This window comes from Ovis aries, chromosome 16, assembly GCF_016772045.2.
Source record: "Ovis aries strain OAR_USU_Benz2616 breed Rambouillet chromosome 16, ARS-UI_Ramb_v3.0, whole genome shotgun sequence".
NCBI classification, from domain to species: Eukaryota; Metazoa; Chordata; class Mammalia; order Artiodactyla; family Bovidae; genus Ovis; species Ovis aries.
Window position 1 is genome coordinate 4,002,567 of NC_056069.1, and position 20,118 is coordinate 4,022,684.

At 47.3% G+C, this 20,118-nt stretch overlaps 1 protein-coding gene and 1 long non-coding RNA gene across 2 annotated transcripts in view; one reads left to right on the forward strand and one right to left on the reverse strand.

Annotated features, from left to right (window-relative positions):
* Positions 1-18,508, forward strand: part of LOC105602450 (uncharacterized) — a 43,974-nt gene extending 25,466 nt beyond the window's left edge. The window contains exon 3 of the long non-coding RNA XR_009596741.1: positions 408-18,508. This is a non-coding gene — a long non-coding RNA (uncharacterized LOC105602450). The remainder of the gene's footprint in view (positions 1-407) is intronic.
* Positions 10,131-20,118, reverse strand: part of STK10 (serine/threonine kinase 10) — a 130,051-nt gene continuing 120,063 nt past the window's right edge. The window contains exons 18-19 of the mRNA XM_015101234.3: positions 17,430-17,543; positions 10,131-12,510 (exon numbers count right to left, since the gene is read on the reverse strand). Coding sequence (XP_014956720.3) covers positions 12,367-12,510; positions 17,430-17,543 — 258 coding nt within the window. The 3' untranslated portion in view covers positions 10,131-12,366. The remainder of the gene's footprint in view (positions 12,511-17,429; positions 17,544-20,118) is intronic.

A 20,118-nucleotide genomic window follows, 5' to 3' on the forward strand; every position in this document is an offset into this window, starting at 1 on the left:
TTATACTTATTTCACATGCTAGCAAGGTTATGCTCAAAATCCTTCAAGCTAGGCTCCAGCAGTATATGAACCCAGAACTTCCAGATGTACAAGCTGGGTTTAGAAAAGGCAGAGGAACCAGAGATCAAATTGCCAATATTCATTGGCTCCTAGAGAAAGCAAGGGAATTCCAGAAAAACATCTATTTCTGCTTTATTGACTATGCTAAAGCCTTTGACTGTGTGTATCACAACAAACTGTAGAAAGTTCTTTAAGAGATGTGAATACCGACCACCTTACCTGTCTAGTGAATGCAGGTCAAGAAGCAACAGTTAGAACTGGACATGGAACAACTGACTGATTCCAAATTGGGAAAGGAGTACGACAAGGCGGTATATTGTCACACTGCTTATTTAACTTCTATGCAGAGTACGTCATGCGAAATGCCAGGCTGGATGACTCACAAGCTGGAATCAAGATTGCTGGGAGAAATATCAACAACCTCAGATATGCAAGATGATACCACTCCAGTGGCAGAAAGTGAAGAGCCTCTTGATGAAAGTGAAAGAAGAGAGTGAAACCTAGCTTAAAACTCAACATTCAGAAAACTAAGATCACGGCATCCTGTCCCAAGACTTCGTGGCAAATAGAAGGGGGACAAGTAGAAGCAGTGACAGATTTTATTTTCTTGGGCTCCAAAATCACTGCAGATGATGACTGCAGCCATGAAATTAAAAGACATTTGTTCCTTGGAAGGAAAGCTATGGCAAACCTAGACAGCCTATTAAAAAGCAGAGACATCACTTTGCCAATGTATTGCCAAAGCTATGGTTTTTCCAGCAGTCATGTATGGATGTCAGAGTTGGACCATAAAGAAAACTGAGTGCTGAAGCATTGATGCTTTTGAACTGTGGTGTTGGAGAAGACTCTTGAGAGTCCCTTGGACAGCATGGAGATCAAACCAGTCCATCCTAAAGGAAATCAACCCTGAATATTCATTGGAAGGACTGATGCTGAAGCTGAAACTCCAATACTTTGGCCACCTGATGTGAAGAGCTGGCTCATTGGAAAAGACCCTGATGCTAGGAGGGGACGACAGAGGATGCGATGGTTGAATGGCATCACTGAATCAATGGACAGGAATTTGAGCAAACTCCAAGAGATAGTGGAAGATAAAGGAGGCTGGCATGCTAAGTCCATGGAGTTGCAAAGAATTGGACATGACTGAGCAACTGAACAACAGTTACCACCCTTGCACCCTTTAAGTTTTTTAGGTTAGCACAGCATTCCACCCAAGAAGCAATATTGTTTGCTTGTTTTCTTAATTTTTAGTGAGTGTAGTTGATTTACACTGTTGTGTTAGGTATACAGCATAGTAATTCAGGTACACGTATATATAAATCTGCTCTTTTTAGCTTCTTTTCCCCAATAGGCCATTACAGAGTGTTGAGTAGAGTTCCCTGTGCTGTACCATGGGTCCTTATTAGCCATCTGTTTTTGTATAGTGGTGTAAAGGCTTCCCCTCTGAACACAGACTGTGTCGCATCTTTTAACCAATAGCAGGAATCTACTAACTTGGACAAAAGTTTTTTATGCCATAAGAGAATGCTTAAACATTCTTCTAAACAAAGGCAAATCACTGACTTGTGAGTTTGTCAGCTCTGATCGTAAACCCAAGTTTCGAGCATGTTGAGTTAGAGATGTTGAATGGACATTAGGACCTGTGAGCAATAGTAACGCTGGCTATCGTGGATTCTCTGCTGAGGCTGTATTGTTTGTGATTTATTATCTTAGCTGGGCTTCCCTGGTGGCTCAAACGGTAAAGAACCTGCCTGCAATGTGGGAGACCTGGGTTTGATCCCTGGATTTGGAAGATCCCCTGGAGGAGGGCATGGCAACCCACTCCAGTATTCTTGCCTGGAGAATCCCCATGGACGGAGGGCTCTGGTGGGCTACAGTCCATGGGGTCACAAAGAGTCAGACACGACATGGTGACCAAGCACAAGCACATCTTGGCCAGATTTGAGGCAGTGGGGAGGGAGATAGCAGTTCAGGGGCTTTTGTTTGGCCTTTTCTACTACAATAGTCATTATTACACAGGTCAAGGAACTAATATGAGGGTTCTTCCACGTGCTGAGCATATACAACCTGATTATACATTTAGATATCAAGGAAATGATTACCAGGTATGCCAGTGAAGACTCTGTGCCCACTGTAAGAAAGTCCAGAGCCAGGACTACATATATTACCTGACTTCCAGAATCCCTGCTCTCGTGATGAGTCTTTGATGTGCTTTAGTTTGGAAACTTTGCATTCCTTCCTCATCACTGTCACGGTGGTTCCATCATAGTTCCTCATGTAATGTGGGATCAGCTTCTCCAAGTATCTAACCACTATCTTACTATTAGGATCGGTTCCAAGGCCTCTTGTCAGGATATTACTTATCGAGTCCTGGAAGAGTATCTCCATGTCAACAAGCACTCCGTTAACCACAGTAATATTCCAATACCCCTGACCCTGGTTCAGCAACCTCAGGGTGCATTTGCAAGCAAGCACTCCTGGCTTTTGCTGCTCTGTATTAGCCTGGTCCTGTCGCTCCTTTGGTGAATAATTCTTCTCCATCCTTAACTGGCCAGAACTTCCCTGTGTGGGTCGTGCCGAGACATAATCCTAGTTATTGGCCTAGCGTCCAGGAAGGGGTACAGGGAAGGTTTGAGAAAGGCAGGTATTGTTTTGCAGAAGGACATCTTACTCAGTTAAGGTCTTTGTGTAGTCTCTGCAAGGAGTGGGGCGTTGTTGTCTTCTTGCAAGGGGAAGGGGTTCAGTCTTGCATGCCCAAAATGTTCAAATGGGTCTTATGCTTAAATATTCTCAAGTGCATCTTTCTGGATGTTTCTATCCCACGTCTCAGGGCCCCACTCCTTCCCTATCAGGGGCCTGACACTGGTGTAGGAGACTTATTGAGGCCGTGAACTTAGCCGTTGCTGAAGTTCTCCTGTGCTTGCAATAGTCTTGTGCCTGGCCTTTAGCACAATGAACATTACAGCTACAGTAGATGGCAGTCTTTTTTAAAAGCTCCTGGAGAGACTTTTTGACTTTTACATCTCGCCTAATTGGTGACTGTCTGCTCTGAGCTTGTCATTTTCGCTCTTCCATTCATCAATAGCATCCAGCAATAATGAACTAATTCCATAGTCTTTTAAGTTATCACTTGCTCTGTATTGCACAAGACCATGCAACCCCTTTCAGCTGTTTCTGATTCCAGTTTACCACAGGTACATATTTTAGTAATGGTAATGTTAGGGTATGCCAGCTGCTAATCACACTGTACTTAGCATTAGTGATAGCATCTGTATTGTCACCTAACCAGCAAGTGATCAGATTCCAAAATCTCGACTTTAGAGTCTGGTTCCTATGACCACTACCAATTCCAAATGTCTTAGGGTTTTTCAGAAGTAAATGAAATGGGACTTTGCCTGTAAGTAATCTATTTAGGAAATGCTCCCAGGAAAAACTGGAAATGAGTAGGAGAAGCAGGATACAGGAGGGGAAAAGCAAAGCAAAAGTGTGACTTCAAACGAAGCCCCATGGAGGGTAGCTTCAGCCTGGGGCCACAGGAGAGCTTTGGAATATAAACTGTGCCTAAGAGTTTGTCCAGACTTGTTGCCAGGCAGCTGGCTTTCCTACTGCCACACCAGTCACTGGCTAAGGCCCATCCCTGGGTGGGACGATGTTAATTCCTGAGCACTTCTGACTCTGCTGAGGGCACAGCAGCTCCAGTAGCCCTTGAATAGGCCTCTGAAAAGTCTCAGCTATGGCCTGGTAGAAGGCAAAGGCACAGAAGCTGGGGAAGGAGCAAAGAGGGGCCTTTAAGGGCATCTGAGTGGAGCGCCGAGAGTAGCCACTGTGGGTGTCTTACCTCTCTTTCCCTCCTTAACTCCCTCTTCTCTCCTCCAACCCTGGAGTGAGTGGGGAAGAAGAGAACAGAGTGGCAGAAATGAGGAGGCAGCAGATAAACTGGAATAGGCTAGGTTATACTATAGTGACAAACAACCCTCAAATCTCAGCTGCTTATCACTGTCAGTAATCTATTTAGCAGCTTATGTCCATGGCCTGTGTGGATTGATAGAAGGCTGTCCTCCACATGGTCACTGGGGCTTGCCATCTTGTTCTGCAGTATCTTAAACACACAGCTTCCTGGGTGGATTTTTTTTTCTTTTAACTGAAGCATAGTTGATGTATATTATAATTTAGTTACAAATGTATAATATAGTGACTCACAGTTTTTAAAGGTTATACTCCATTTATAGTTATTATAAAATATTTGTTATATTCTCCATGTTGTATGAGCCTCCCAGGTGTGCTAGTGGTAAAGAACCCATCTGCCAACGCAGGAAACCTAAGAGATGCATGTTCAGTCCCTGGGTAAGATCCCCTGGGGGAGGGCATGGCAACCCACCCCAGTATTCTCGCCTGGAGAATCCATAGACAGAGGAGCTAGTGGGCTACGGTCCATGGGGTCACAGAGTTGGACATAACTGAAGCCACTGAGCGCACGCACACCGTGTTGTACAGTATATCCTCATAGCTTATTTTATACCTAATAGTCTGTGCCTTGGAGAAGGCAATGGCTCCCCACTCCAGTACTCTTGCCTGGAAAATCCCATGGATGCAGGAGCCTGGTGGGCTGCAGTCCATGGGGTCGCGAAGAGTCAGACACGACTGAGCGACTTCACTTTCACTCTTCACTTTCATGCATTGGAGAAGGAAATGGCAACCCACTTCAGTGTTCTTGCCTGGAGAATCCCAGGGACGGGGGAGCCTGGTGGGCTGCCGTCTGTGGGGTCGCACAGAGTCGGACACGACTGAAGTGACTCAGCAGTAGTAGTAGTAGTAATAGCAGCAGTTAACCCAGTATTGCCCTCTGCCATTCCTTCTCCCCACTGGTAACTCCTAGTTTGTTTTCTGTGCCTGTGAGTCTGCCTCTCTTTTGTTATATTCTCTAGTTTGTTGTATTTTTCTAATTCCATGTGCAGAGTTTGTTTTCCTCTGTCTGGCTGACTTCACTTTAGCATTGTGCCCTCCAGGTCCCTCCATGTTACTGCAGATGACAGAATTTCATTCTTTTCCATTGTGTGTGTATGTGCATATATATATATAATCACACATATTTATATGATTATATTTGCTTACTGTATATAGTTATACACACATTCTCCTTGCCCATTTTCTTTAGCCACTCTGACAGGTGTGAGGAGATATTTCATTGTGGTTTTGATTTGCATTTCCATGAGCATTAGTAGTGTTAAGCATCTTTTCATGTGCCTGTTGGTCATCTACATTTCCTCTTTGGAAAAAGGTCTACTCAGTTCTTCTGCCCATTCTTCAATCAGGTTGGGGCTTTGTGACACTTTATTAGCTGTTCACATATGCTGGTTGGTAACCCCTATCGGTCATCTCACTTGAAAATATGTGAAATAGAATCAGATGATGCAGTTGGTGAGTGTCATCCCAGTCATGCCTGTCTTTTTCACTACATGCTTCTTAGTTTAGTTCAAGCTTGATTTGGCTGAAAAAATTTCAATTAAATGTGAAAGTAAAACTTAGTAACTAGATTTGCTCAAAAAATTTTAGGACTTCCCTCATAGCTTAGTTGGTAAAGAATCTGCCTGCAATGCAGGAGACTCGGGTTTGATTCCTGGGTTGGGAAGATCCCTGGAAAAGGAAATGGCAGCCCACTCCAGTATTATTGCCTGGAGAATCCCATGGACAGAGGAGCCTGGCGGGCTACAGTCCATGAGGTCGCAAGAGTCATACATGACTTAGCGACTAAACCACCAACCAATAATTTTAGAAAATCATTGATATTTCCCAGAGATTTTTATCACCAAGGTAGGGGGAAATGGTTTTACATAGCACAGAAGATAAACGTTTATGTGAAAGAATTAAGGTTCCTAACATAAAACTGAAAAAGCCAAAATGCCAAACTTTATAATAGTGGTTAAGTGGATTATGTATTGATACATTCACAGGTGGGTAGGTTATTTAGCCATCTAAAGCTATATTTACAGAGACCTTTCAGTTGTTAAAATGCTCCTGATATAAGAGGAAAAGTCAGGATATAAAACTGTATGTGAGAATTTGCATCCCTTACCTAGGTTACCATAAAGACCCTACCTATCATCCTCTGCTCCAGTGTGTTAGGTTGCAGCAGTCACCTAGCTCCAGCATGAAGCTGCTATCACACATGACCTTCAGGACGAAATCTTTGTTTCTTTTTTATAGTTTACATATATCTTTTGGGGCTTCCCAAGTAGCTCAGTGGTAAAGAGTCTGCTTGCCAATGCAGGAGACTGCAAGAGACGGGAGTTTGATGCCTGGGTCAGGAAGAACCCCTGGAGAAAAAAAAAATGGCAACCCATCCCGTATTCTTGCCTGGAAAATTCCATGGATCATGGAGCCTGGTGAGCTACAGCCCATGGGGTTGCAAAAAGTCAGACATGACTGAATGAGCCCTTTGGTCATACCTGTCTCTCCTACTTCATTTCTCTCAGCTACCCACTTCATACTATCAAATTTATATCCCCAGCCCAGACATTTCCTCTGAACTCCAGACCCCAAGGACTGCAGCCTGCCGGGCTCCTCTGTCCATGGAGTTTCACAGGCAAGAATACTAGAGTAGCTTGCCATTTCCTCCTCCAGGGGACCTTCCTAACCCAAGAATTGAACCTATATCTCCTGCATTGGCAGGTGGATTCCTTACTTCTGAGCTACCTGAGAAGCCCCCTCAGAAAATACTAGCTCCTAATTTATTTAGCAGGTCTCTTCTGAGGAGCAGCACAGGGCATTCTGACATATACAAAAAGGAGTGTGTAATAATAATGGACCCGATTCCACAGGCCAGAGGAGACGTAAATCACCTTACCTTTGGCTGTCCGTCAACTATTGTCATGGTGCAGTCACGGTTGGAGAGGCCAGCTGGCCGAGTCAGAACAGAACAGGCGGCGCCAGTGTCTACAAGAAAGTCAGTGCTCCTAACTGCCACATTCAGGGTGACCTGAGGCTCCATTTGAGAAAGGATGAATCCAGTAGCATCTGGAGCCAGGGAGGCTCTTGGGCCTCATCAGTCAGTATGCAGATGTTTGCGAGGAAGGCTCAGTCGACGTCTTGTCATTCTGTCTAGCCTCCTCAGCCCTCCAGGGTCCCCTTGAGGTGGTGGGTGAGTCAGAGCAGCCGAAAGCTGTGTTTTTTATTAACCTCTTATCGGTGGTGGCTCAGTTGGTAGAGTCGGCCTGCAATGCAGGAAACCTGGATTCGATCCCTGGCTTGGGAAGATCCCCTGGAGGAGGGCATGGCAACCCACTTTAGTATTCTTGCCTGGAGAATCCCATGGACAGAGGAGCCTGGTGGGCCACAGTCGTGGGATTGCCAAGAGTTGGACACAACCGAGCAACTAAGCACATATCCTTATTGGCCTCTCCCATTTAAGTCTTGGTGGTTACAAACCTTGAAGGCCCCCTCTGCCAAGGCTGACAATGGGGTTTGAGCCCAGCCTCCAGCTTTTGTAATTCTCTCCTGACATCATGAGTAACCTGGGTTATAAAATGCAGGGCCAGTAGTGTCCTTCCTTCTGCAGGCTCAGGATCTGGATTGGGATACTTCCTGACTGCCTCTGTCACCTGGCTTAGGAAGCCCGCCTGAAACAAGAGGTGGCCACTTGTCACCCATGGGGAAGCTGCCTTTGGTGGTCCTGGAGGCACTCAGGTCCCCTCCCAGAAAGGGGACTACCGCCCCACACTGGGCACCATGCATCTGTCACCAACCCTGGTTCTTGGCCTTCCTTCATCAATAGAAACTAATAAGAGGCCCAGCAGATGCAGGCAAGGCTTTACTGGTGGAGGAACGAGAACAGTAGGTTCCCTTGCTCACTCCCTGGGCGGAGGGGCTGGTTTGTGATCTGTGGTGAGGGTAGGAGTGTGTCCGGAGATCAGGTCAGAGGAGTGGCTTGGGTGGTTTGCATACTCCTTAGGCGCTGCTGTGCGCAGGGGGCATGCTCATTGCCCTGCTTGTGCTCCCATCTCTTCAGAAGTGAGAACTGGGGGTTTGGTTTTGTTTTGTTTACCTTTTTGAATCTTGTTGTCCATGATTTGCCCCAACCACTCACGCATAGTTATTTTTCATTCCTTATAGTTTCTCTGTATTTTGTTGCTGGAGGAGATGTTTGTCCATGTACAAGCACTGCAGCAAAGGCTTCCAGGTCCCAGCCTGTCTCCTGTTTAGTTCTATCAGCTGCATTTTTATCTGAAGACATACTTGTTAATCAGACCTAGTGAATACCCGTGGTAGCAGAGTGAATGTACATCCAGTCTATAGCCTACAACCCTACTGCACCCTTTATAAACCCTCTATCACATCTGAAGCCCAGACTGAGTCTCTGGGTACCTAGGGGTCAGCTAAAGTCTTCCTCCCTGCCCTTATGAAGCCTACAGTATGCCCTTTCCTTCCTAAAGCCTCCAAGCTTCATGGGCCGATATTCCCACTTGATATTGTCTCTGTTCTTGGCTGATCTCTTGAGTTGCCACGCTCATGTCGAGTGTCCTCCCTCTGAGAAGACTCTTCCCTAGCCTTCTTCCTGCTCTCAGGAAGTAAAGGTCCCTGAGCCTGGCTTGCAGGTCTGGCCCTGCTCTCCAGTCAGCCTCATGGCCCCACAAACCACTCACCCTCAGCTGCAGCCCAGTCTCTGAATGTGCGTGTTCTGGCCACATGCAGGTTTGTCATCCTAGATACGGGTCACCTCCACTGGGAGGTGTTCCTTGAGTCTCCCAGGCTGCATCAGCCTGAGCGAGCATTCTGCTCCACCAGGACTGTTTCTCGGCAGAACAGACGTCTTGAAGCCAGTGTCAGTGTCCTGTTCAGTTCAGCATCTCTAGTTCATGGTGCCTAAGAGGTGTCAGTTAACGTGGAATGATCTCATGGGAAGTGGGAAAATCCCCACGCATCCGCTAATGCGCCGTCTCTATCACCAATCTCATGAATCCTTTTTCCTGGGAACCTCAGTCGTTTTCCTAGCCCTTGATGATCCCCCGGACACGTCAGGCTGACAGGCCCGTGGGGCACTGGGACGGGCCCGCCACCTGCTGGTGAGAGCGTTTCCAGGCCAGTGACAACTCAGGGCTGCAGACGGGAAGGGCCAAGACATTCCACAAAGAACGGAAACCCCTTCTCAGGGTAGCATTCGCAAATGCACAGTGTAAAGCACACAGATTAAAGTGACACTAATCATCATGAAACAGAAGGTGTCAGAATACTAGAAAATGTGTGTATTATGTAGATATATATATTGTGTACATTTGTGTCTCTCTAGTGATAGGTCCAGTAACTACTATAATTTCAACACGAACAAAAGCGCTAATTGAAGATGTCTGCAACATCTCTAATGTGAGATGAAGTATCTGTGATTTCTACTGCTGACATAGTCACAAGTACTGCTGATAATATTAGTTTGTTGCCTATACCCATAAAGAAAGGAAATGCTGAAATTCAGTTAGAGCTTAGTGAGACTACCTTTCTCATTCAGGTACAACGATACCCTGAATTCTCCCCGTGGATCCCTTGGGTGCGTGTAACAGGGTCCATAGACTCCAGGTTGAGAACCCCTGAATGAGGTTTTAGAAGCGTGGCCATCGCTTTCTGTATGGCAGAGAAGACAGTGGGTAATTGTGTGTCTCTTGCTTGAGTGTAATGCATGCAGTTGGTGGGAGAGGAGCTGTGGAGAAGACCGTGGAGTTCAAACTTTTGAATTCCATGGGCACCAGGGCTGTGAGCTTTCACCTGATCTTCCCCTTACCCAGTATGTTTCCTCATCTATAAAATGACAGTGCCTTCCTCACAGGTTGTTGAAAAGGATTCAGTAAGTTAACATGTAAAAACTCTTAGGGGCAAAATGTTTGCTGTTAAATGAGAATGATATAAATGTCTGTAGAAAAAATACATCAAATGTAACTTCTTCAAGAACAGAAACCCTGACCTCTGACCTGCTATACACCCTGGGAGGCACCAGTGTACTCAGACAATAGTAAATCATTTCCTGGGTAAGTCTCCTCCCTGCTTTCCCCACCCCAATCCAAGAGAACAAACCCAAATGCAAAGAGTTTCTCACCTTGTTATTTTATTAGAAGCATATTTACATTCTTGCAGTTAACTTTGCAGAGAACACTTCACAAAAGTTTTTTATATAAAGTTTGGAAACTACATAAAAATAACTTCTCCATAAAAGGGAAAATATAAGTTAGTTCTATTTACTCTGCTAAAAACTGACTGAAAATGAGAAACAGTTCCGTCTGTCCCTTCCAGAGAAAACATTAGCACAGAACACGGAGAATACTGCATGGGCTTCCTCAGTGAGAGGCGTCATACTGGCTTAACGGTGAGCCTGGAGGACCCAAGCGGACCCCATCCTGAAAGGACGGGGGAACTAGTAGGGCTCAGGCGGTGCTGAGCAGAAAGCGGCACCTCCTTGAAAGAGATTCCAATGTGAAGGACTTCCTCCTAAACCATGAGACTGGCCTCTCTCCTAATACTCTCTCTCATACCCAGGCTACAGAAGGCAGTGTTGTAAACAAAGCCCAAACCAGCCCTGCCATCGGCCACTGCGAGACCCTGCGCCCCTGCTGCTTCGCCGGTGGAACTGCGTTTGTCACGCTGCCGCTAGTTCACGATTCCCCCGCACCTGTGCACCAAAGAGGGTCAAAGGGGATCGTTTCCCTTATCTCATGTGTGGGAGACCTGAAAACTGTCCCTTCTGGGTCAAACACTGAAGCAGGCAAGCTAAGCGCTCACTAACCTAAGAGGACCAGTACCCTCCCACGGCCCTTGGGGCAGCTTCACTGCGTATGTAAGTCTGTGGAACCACGAGTCCCTTTTTCTATTGAATGGTTACCCTCCTTTCCCAAAATCCAGTTACAAGAGTACCCAGAAAACTCCAGAGACTTGCTGTAGAAAGACAGAACATCTAACCTTAACCTATAGGTGAGGAAGAAAGAGGAACTCTTCCCAGAGTGTTAGCCACCCATCACCAGCAAACTCATGCCCGGAATCAGTATGCCCATTTGACTCGTCTCAGTCACCTTCATTTTTTTTTTTTAAAGCAGATGTTTTCCTAAGGAAGACATTCATTTATATCAAGTTAGACATAAAGGTGGGGAAAAACAAAAACGGTTTTCTTTGTAGATGAACTGAATGCTGGGTTGAGCATTCGCCTTACCGGGTTATGTATGCTCTAGCCCATGAGGAGTGGAACCTCTGGGAGGCCGGCTGAGGCGGCAAGGCCCAGGGCTTCATCTGAGACACAGAAGCTTTGCTTCTGTCAGCTTCCTGGGGCAAGAAGCACTCCGTATTTCTCCCTGAACAGAAGGTGCAGTGCCTGTGAGCCTCTGTCTGAAGTGTGAGGCTGGACCCTGAAATAGGAGGGACACGGCGCAGAGGGAAGCGGCCTTCCCGAAGCACCTGCAGACAGGATGGGCAACTGGGAGACAGAGTGACTGGGCTGGGAAGTCTATCCCTGAAGAGGATCCCTCTGTGGGGCCAAAAAGGCATCACAGACTGGCAACTCAGCCTGTACCATCTGTGCCTCTGGGGCCAACACCCAGCACCCCCACCCCATACCAGTGGCTAGCCCTAACATGCTCTGTGGCACGGGCTCAGCCGGCAAGCACCTTCCAGTGCGCCCAGCACAAGAGGCCCAGGGCACAGGCAAGCCTGCGTAGCACCAGCGGGCCCTGTTCTGTGTGCGTGGGAAGGTGGAGGGGCGTGTGTGCACAAAGGGGGACCGCGAGACGGCAAGAAACACCTGAGATCAGAATGAGCGCGCAGGCTCTTCCTGCCCCACCCTGTGGAGGTGGTCTCAGGAGGAAAGCAAACTGGGGGAGCTGGGGATGCGGCACCCCAGGCATCTGGCTGCACACCAGGCTCTGCTGGAGCCAAAATGGGCATTAAGAGCCCTGGTTCTTGTCTCCAACTGCGGGGAACGGCTGAAAAGCCCCCGAGAATTACAGGATGAGTGGACCCACGGGGACCTCGGCGGCAGCGCTTCAAGCTCACAGACAGCACAGCTGCTGGTTTGGCAACAGGAGGGGCCTCGAGGCCACAGAGCACCTCTTCCTCCTAGTCCGTGGCCCCACCGACAGCCCAGGTCACTGGGCTCAAGTGCAGCATGGTCAGGCGGCCGTCGTGAACCCTCGCCCTCCACAGTAAGTGAGGACTCAGGGGTGCCAGGGCCGTTGGGCGCAGCTGAGGCGGCACTTGGCAAGGGGCTGGACGCGAGTGGCATGGAAGCAGGAAGGAAGGGGGTCCTGAGTTACTCGTTCACAGAGCGGCCCTAGGGGGCTGTTAAGAAGCAGCGTCTGCAGAGCTGTAGGGGAAGAACTTGGTGACCTTGTTTGGGGTGGTGGGATTTGCATACTCTGCCTCCTCGTTCATCTTGAAGAACATCTCCTGCTCTCGCTTTTTCTGGTTCAGATCCTCTTCCAGAGCCTAGGACAGAGGGCAGATGGAGCTCAGTCACGCCACTTAGGACACAAGTCTCCCCCAACCACTGGACCACCAAAGTGGTCTTCTCTGGAAATTTCCGCCCCCCACCCCCCAGGCCTCAGTGCTCAGGTAACTTGGTCTTGCCTCTTTCCTTTCCCAGAGCCCACCACCCAGAAGGTAAGTACCACCTCCTGCTTCCTACTGCCTCAACCATGCAGGAGTTGCCTGTGGGCCAAGAGTTCTGCTTTAGGGAAATGCCAGTCTAGACAGGCGCAAGGGAACAGCAGAAGTGAGTCTGCTGCCAGGGAACAGCCAGATGACTGGAGGAAAACCTGAGGCTCTAATAGAAGATGGAGGAAGAGCTTTAACAAGAGTTGTCTGAGGACACAGTGTTCCTAAGCAGATTGCTGGCCTGCCAAGTCAGGGGGCTTTTCAAAACCTAAGCGCAGCCGTGCCACCCCCTGAGATTCTGACTCTGAAAGCCACTGTAGGACAGGGCTTCTTGACACAGTGAGAGCACATCATGGAACTCCGAGGGGGGCGCCAGGCAGCCGGCACTGCAGCTGCTTCTTCCTTTGGACACACGCAAGTTTAACAAGATAAATGGTGTCCTACCCCAGAAAAACGTCTTGAGTTCTAAAATACACATCCAATTAAGAAGGGAAGCATGGAAACATATACACTAACATGTAAAATAGGGGAGAAGGCATGGCACCCACTCCAGTGCTCTTGCCTGGAAAATCCCATGGACGGAGGAGCCTGGTGGGCTGCAGTCCATGGGGTCACTAAGAGTCGGCCACAACTGAGCGACTTCACTTTCACTTTTCACTTTCATGCACTGGAGAAGGAAATGGCAACCCACTCCACTGTTCTTGCCTGGAGAATCCCAGGGACGGCGGAGCCTGGTGGGCTGCCGTCTATGGGGTCACATAGAGTTGGACACGACTGAAGCGACTTAGCAACACCAGCATGTAAAACATAAAATAGCCAGTGGGAATTTGCTGTATGACTCAGGGAACTCAAACTGGGGCTCTGTGACAAGCTAGAGGGGTGGGAGGGAGGCTCCAGAGAGAGGGGACATATGTATACCTATGGCTGATCCATGTTGATGTATGGCAGAAACCAACACAACATTGTAATTATCCTTCCATTAAAAAATTTCAAAAAGTTCCTCTAAAACTATCCAAGTATAACATTGAACTAAGATTGCTGGGAGAAATATCAGTGACCTCAGATATGCAGATGACACCACCCTTACGGCAGAAAGTGAAGAACTAAAGAGCCTCTTGATGAAAGTGAGAGAGGAGAGTGAAGAAGTTGGCTTAAAGCTCAACATTCAGAAAACTAAGATCATGGCATCCAGACCCATCGCTTCACGGCAAATAGACAGGGAAACAGTGGCTGACTTTATTTTGGGGGGCTCCAAAATCACTGCAGATGATGATTGCAGCCATGAAATTAAAAGATGCTTACTCCTTGGAAGGAAAGTTATGGCCAACCCAGATAGCATATTAAAAAGCAGAGACATTACTTTGCCAACAAAGGTCTATCTAGTCAAGGCTGTGGTTTTTCCAGTAGTCATGTATGGATGTGAGGGTTGGACTATAAAGAAAGCTGAGCGCCGAAGAATTGATGCTTTTGAACTGTGGTGTTGGAGAAGACTCAGTCCATCCTAAAGGAGATCAGTCCTGGGTGTTCACTGGAAGGACTGATGTTGAAGCTGAAACTCCAATACTTTGGCCACCTGATGCAAAGAGCTGACTCATCTGAAAAGACCCTGATGCTGGGAAAGATTGAGAGCAGGAGGAGAAGGGGATGACAGAGGATGAGCTGGTTGGATGGCATCACTGACTCAATGGACATGGGTTTGGGTGGACTCCGAGAATTGGTGATGGACAGGGAGGCCTGGCGTGCTGTGGTTCATGGGGTCGCAAAGAGTCAGACACGACTGAATAAGGAAATCATACCAGAAGACCAAAAAAAGAAAAAATGGAAGCAGAGTGCAGAGGAAAAAAGCAGGGGCTTTATAGTCAAATGGGATTCAGCTCCATTAGCAGCTGGGTGGGCCTCTGCATGTTACGTTTCCTCCCCAGGTCTGTTTCCTCTCGTGTAAAATGGCAATCTCACTGTCTTCCTGGCAGGGCACTTGAAAAGATTAAGTTAAAAACCAATGGGCTGGGATTTCCCCCTCATCGTCCAGTGGTTAGGACTTCGCCTTCCAATGTGGTGGGTGCGGGCCCAATCCCTGGTTGGACTTGCACGTGAGAGCTTATGTGCCTTGAGGCCAAAAACCAAAGCATAAAACAGAAGCAATACTGTAACAAATTCAAACACTTTAAAAATGGTGCACATCAAATATATATATATATATATTTTAAAAAGCTAATGGGCTGTAACTACTGAGTACTTCTTGCATGTCACATACTATGCTAAGTGTATTACAGCTTATTTAATCTTCACTCTGAGATAGATACTATTATCCCCATGTTATAGATGGAGAAACTGAGGCTCAGAGAGTTTAGGTCACTGCCCAAGGTCATTCAGCTACATGGGGGCAGAAGCAAGATGGGTCTAACTTTAGAGTTCAGGCTCTGAAACACTCTGCAAAGTCAGGCACACATGGGTTACTCAGTAAATGTGGCTTCATTATTACTTGCTTTCATTATAGAAGTAACCATTCACAGAAATTGACCAGCATTCTGTCTCTTTTTAAAAGTATTCTTTGATGCCCTGAAATAGTCTCAGCAAACTTACCCCCTTAAGCTCACGTTCCTTCAACAGTACTAAATTCTAGTGAGTTCTACCTAAAAGGAAAGATGGGGAAAGGACACTGCCTTCCCAGCTCCAGCTGATGGCTGTCATGTGGTATGACGGGCCCAGTGTTGCTAGAGCTCCTAAGTTTTCAAAAGAAACTGGAAATCCAGGTTTTTATGTAAAATTTCCTTATACTTAAAAGATTGGTAACTCAAAAAAGTCTTTAAATTGCTGTCTGTTGGCCAAACCTCTCTGTAAGCCAGTTTCAGCCTGCAAGTCATCAGCTACCACTTTTATTTTAGCACAGAAAGGTTTAGTAACTGCCTAGGGTCTCAAAGCTAGTTATGGGGGAGCAAAGACTTTCTCCCATGTTTGTCTTACTTCAGAACCTATCCTCTAGAGCACGCCTCTCTTTTACCCCTATACAACCTCTATGTCCTCTATGTCACCCAGGGCCGTCAGCAATCCTTCTGTAAAGGGCCAGACCATGAATATTCCAGCTTTGCAGACACTAAAGTCTCTGGTAAGACTGCTCAACCACTGTTGTAGTATAAAATCAGCCATAGATGATATGTAAATGTATGTGCATGGCTGTGCTCCAGTAAACCTTTATTTACAAATGCAGGTGGTGGGCCACATTTGGCCCATGGGAACAGGCCTTAAAACACCTGTTTTAAGGGAAGAAATGTTATCTTCATCTTATAGGGGTCAAAAGCAAGGTTCAGGAGGAAAGGCTTGTCTGAGGCCACATTTGATGTTAACTATGACCCAAGCAACACCTTATTGAATTCACCAGACATTCTATGCTTACTGAAATAAAAAAATTTGAATTTTTCTAAAAATACTCCACAAGGTACCATCATCTCCCCTGGCTCCCCCAACATGGGCCACAGCTCAAAGCTGCTGCTGGAAATCCAAGAGTGTAACAAACATTTATTCTAGAATGAAAATCATCACCTCCGGGTCAGTGTCCCACCAGCAACCCAGGTAAATGAAAAAAAAAAAAAAGAAGAAGGTTAAAGGAGAGAATGCATCTACAAAGAATTCAGGAAAAGAGGCAGCCTCCACCAGCAAAATCCAATACCAGCTCACCAAACACACACTTGGAATACCTCCCTAAATCCAGGCACCCCCCCTCACCCCCCAAGCAGTCTGGGAACTGATGCAGTTGCTGGAGGCAATGTCACCGTTCACTTTCAGATTCTCTCAGGATGTGCAAAGCATACAGAACCGCTGGGTAAGAGTACCAGGCATTTACTTCTGATGCCAGAGGGAACCTATGTCAGCAGTATTATTGATTTGAGTGTCAAGTATCACAAGTCCCAGCAGACCATGTGTGGTTACAAGTAAGTGTGGACCTTTTAATCGGAAGGTCTGGGGCCTTGGCCAGCTTCCAGCCAGAAATCTCCATTAGCACAGGGAGGGAGGCCTCAACTCAAGGACTTCCAAGGCCACTCAGGCAGAGGTGGGCAGCCGCCTCCTGGCCAGACCTCAGTTAGAGCAGGTAGAGCTGAAGATGACCACAGAACAGACCTCAGGGCTTAAGGACAGAGAATCAAGGACAGTTAGGGCAGCTTCATCCTCAGAGAGTTTAGGACAGAAGGAAATGAGTCTGTCCCTGGCCTGTACTGTGGCCTAGGGACTTTCCACGTAACACTGTATGATATTCATATTTTCACTTTACAGATAACCACACTGAGGCCCTGTAGCAATTAATTTATCTGTCAACCTGGCAAAGCCACAGTAACCAGCTGTTTGGTCAAACACCAGTCCAGGTGGCACTGTGAAGGAATTTTTTAGATGTGATTAACAGGTAACTCAGTAGACTCTGAATAGAGCAGCTTACCTGCCATAATATGGGTGGGCCTCAGTCAGTCAGCTGCAGGCCTTAAGAGGCAAGCCTGAAGCCCCACTGTGGAGAGGACTACACCTCTGGACTGCCCTGGTGCTCAGGACCACAACATCAACTCTCTCTGGCTCCCCAGCCTGCAGTCTGCCCAGCAGGTTTCAGACTGACCCGCCCCAACCATCAGGTGAGCCAGTTCCTTAAAATAAACCCTCAAGTCTGTATCTCATCCATATCTGTATCTCCACCCGCATCCTAGGCAGACACCGGTGGTCCAGTGAAGCAGAGCCCTCCACAGGCCCGCCGGCCCAGACTCGGCTACCTTTTTGCGCGGCCGGAGCTTGTCCCGCCATTCCTTCAGGTTCTGGTTATGGCTCTCGTCCAGGGCCTTCAGCTTCTGGGCTTCGTGCTCTATCAGGAGGTGACACTTTTCATTCTGGAACATATTCCAGGCAGGACAGGTAAGAGGGCTAAGACACACCATGAGGCACCAGCATCGTGCACTTAGGTCTTCTTGATTATAAGCCCCACTTATACAAAACTCTACACAGATGAATACAGATGCACCAAAAGGAGCCTGGAAGAATACTCCAGAATATTACCATTAATAGGTTTCATTGTGTAATAGGACCTCTAGCAGTTTCGCAGCTTTCTTTGTGCTTCCTGCATTGTTTGAATTTTTCAACATGAACAGATGTTGTTTTAACAAAACAATAAAACCATTAACAGTAAATATGTGCCCTAATTGTACCACACAGAGGCAAACACTACAGGATTTTAGATATATTTCCTGTCAGGCTCTGTCCTGTGTGTTGTTTGGCCCACCCTGTATATAAAATTCTGAAACCTGCCTTCCTGTTTACATTATAATGTAAACAGTTCTACAAAGAATTAACATTTTTTATAATCATGATGTTTAATTCCTACGGAGTATCTTACGGTATGGCTTTATCTAATTTAAACATTTCCGTATTTTTGGCCAGCTTGGGTTGCTCTTAATCTTCACTGTTACAAATAGCATTTTCTTAAACATCTGTGCTGTATACTGAATTGTTTCTCCCTAAAATTCATTATGTTGAATCTGTAATGTCCAGTGTGATGGTATTTGGAGATATGGGGCCTTTGGGAGAGAAGGAGTTTAGTGAGACCAGGAGGATTGGGCCCTCACGCCGGGGTGAGTCAGGAAGAAACCAGGGAGCTCACATGCTAGAGTGCTCCGTCCCTGTCTCCATCCCTCCGTTCCCCTCTCCTCTCTCCCCCCTTCTCTCTCCTGTCTCTCTGCCACGTGAGGACACAGCAAGAAGGCATCCACTCCCCTGGAACCCAACCATGCTGGCAAGGCTGATCTCTGGTTCCCAGGCTCCAAAACTGTCAGAAAATAAACTCCTGTTGTTTAAGCCAGCCGGTCTCTGGTGTTTTGTTATGGCAGCGTGAGATGAGATAATCTGTATGTATAAACATTTTGTATCTATGTAAGTTATATAATTTTCTGTGTCACATACCATCCCTCCAGGAGAGATCTGTGACAAGGGATAAGGGCCGTGGACCTGCCTGAGGCTTGCCAACATCACTGCTCTCTCTATGAGGCAAGTTATCTGCCTCACAAAACTGAACCTGGAGCCTCCCGCAGGGACAGCAGGGACAGTTCCCTGTTGGTTCCTCACAGAGAATCACTCCTGCAGCTTATCGTGCGTTTATAAAGCAGGGGGAAAGCGCCTTTATCCAGACACCTCCACCGTCCTGGACTGGGGGAGTAGAACTGCTTGGGGGACTTTTACCTGGGGTTTCAAGCTCAAGGGTTCTAGGAATTTAGAAACCGCCTTGGTTGGGAACAATACTCATGGCCGCCTTGAGAACTTCCGGCCTGCCCAGAGCTGGCTGCGAGCTCTCTACAGCTTCTCTCAGTTGGTCCTCACAGTAACCCCATGAGGCAGGGGTGGGAACATAAATACAGAAGGTGAGTGGGCTGGCTAAAGCTCACACAGCAACAAGCAGCAGAGCCCCTGCCTGCCAGGCTTCAACACCTGCGGTGTTTCCTCCACAGCCCTCTGCCCTTCGAGAAATTGCCGGGTGGATCTCACAGCCTCGAGAGTTTCCTGAGGTCACAGACGCGAGCGTCAGTGCATGTCAGGTAGAGCAATGCTTCGCTCCACCACAAGGGGGCTCCAACTACCAACTCCTCGGCAAGGGCCCTTAGGGTGAGGCAAACTCGATTGGGATTTGAGAAACTTAAAGAGGTCAAGGATCTCCCCAGGGAAGGGGGTCACACCAGCTTGGCAATATCGGGATTCCTTTTCCTGACTTTATGGGAAAATTTTGAGCTTCTTACCATCAAGAATAATGGTAGCTGTAGGTTTCTGTAGATACTCTTTATCAAGTTAAGGAAGTTCCCTTCTGCTAATTAACATAAGCAGGTGTCAGCCTCTGTCAAATGCGTTTTCTGTATCTACTGATGATATGAACATGTGATTTTTCTTCTTTAGCCTGCTGATGTCATGGATTACATTAACTCATTTTTGTATACTGCACCAACCCTGGGGGGTAAATCCCACCTGGTCATGGTATATACTTCATTTTATGTATTTTTAAATTCTGTTTGCTAACATTTCATCGGGGATTTGTGCATCTGTGCTCATGAGAGATACTGATCTGTAGTTTTCCTCCTTGTAATGTCTGGTTTTGGTATTAGGGTTATTGGAACACCTTTTCCAAAGACACAGGGATGACCAAGCAGGCCAGCATCATGCCCACTGCCAGGCCCTGGGCATAGCGCTCTTGGCTCAGCTCTGCCATCTCATTCACAAAGCCTCACTCCAGTTCTACAAATAGGAGTCATCACCCTTGCCCCACACCTATTTTAGAGATGTGGAAACTATGGCACGGGAGGGGGACATGATGTGACCGACATCACAGAGAACAGCAGGATGGAGACAGCTCCACCTGGAGCTCCCCTGTCTGTCGGGTCCCAAGACCCCCAGAGAACTGCGTGCCCCCGGGGAGATGGGGGCGAG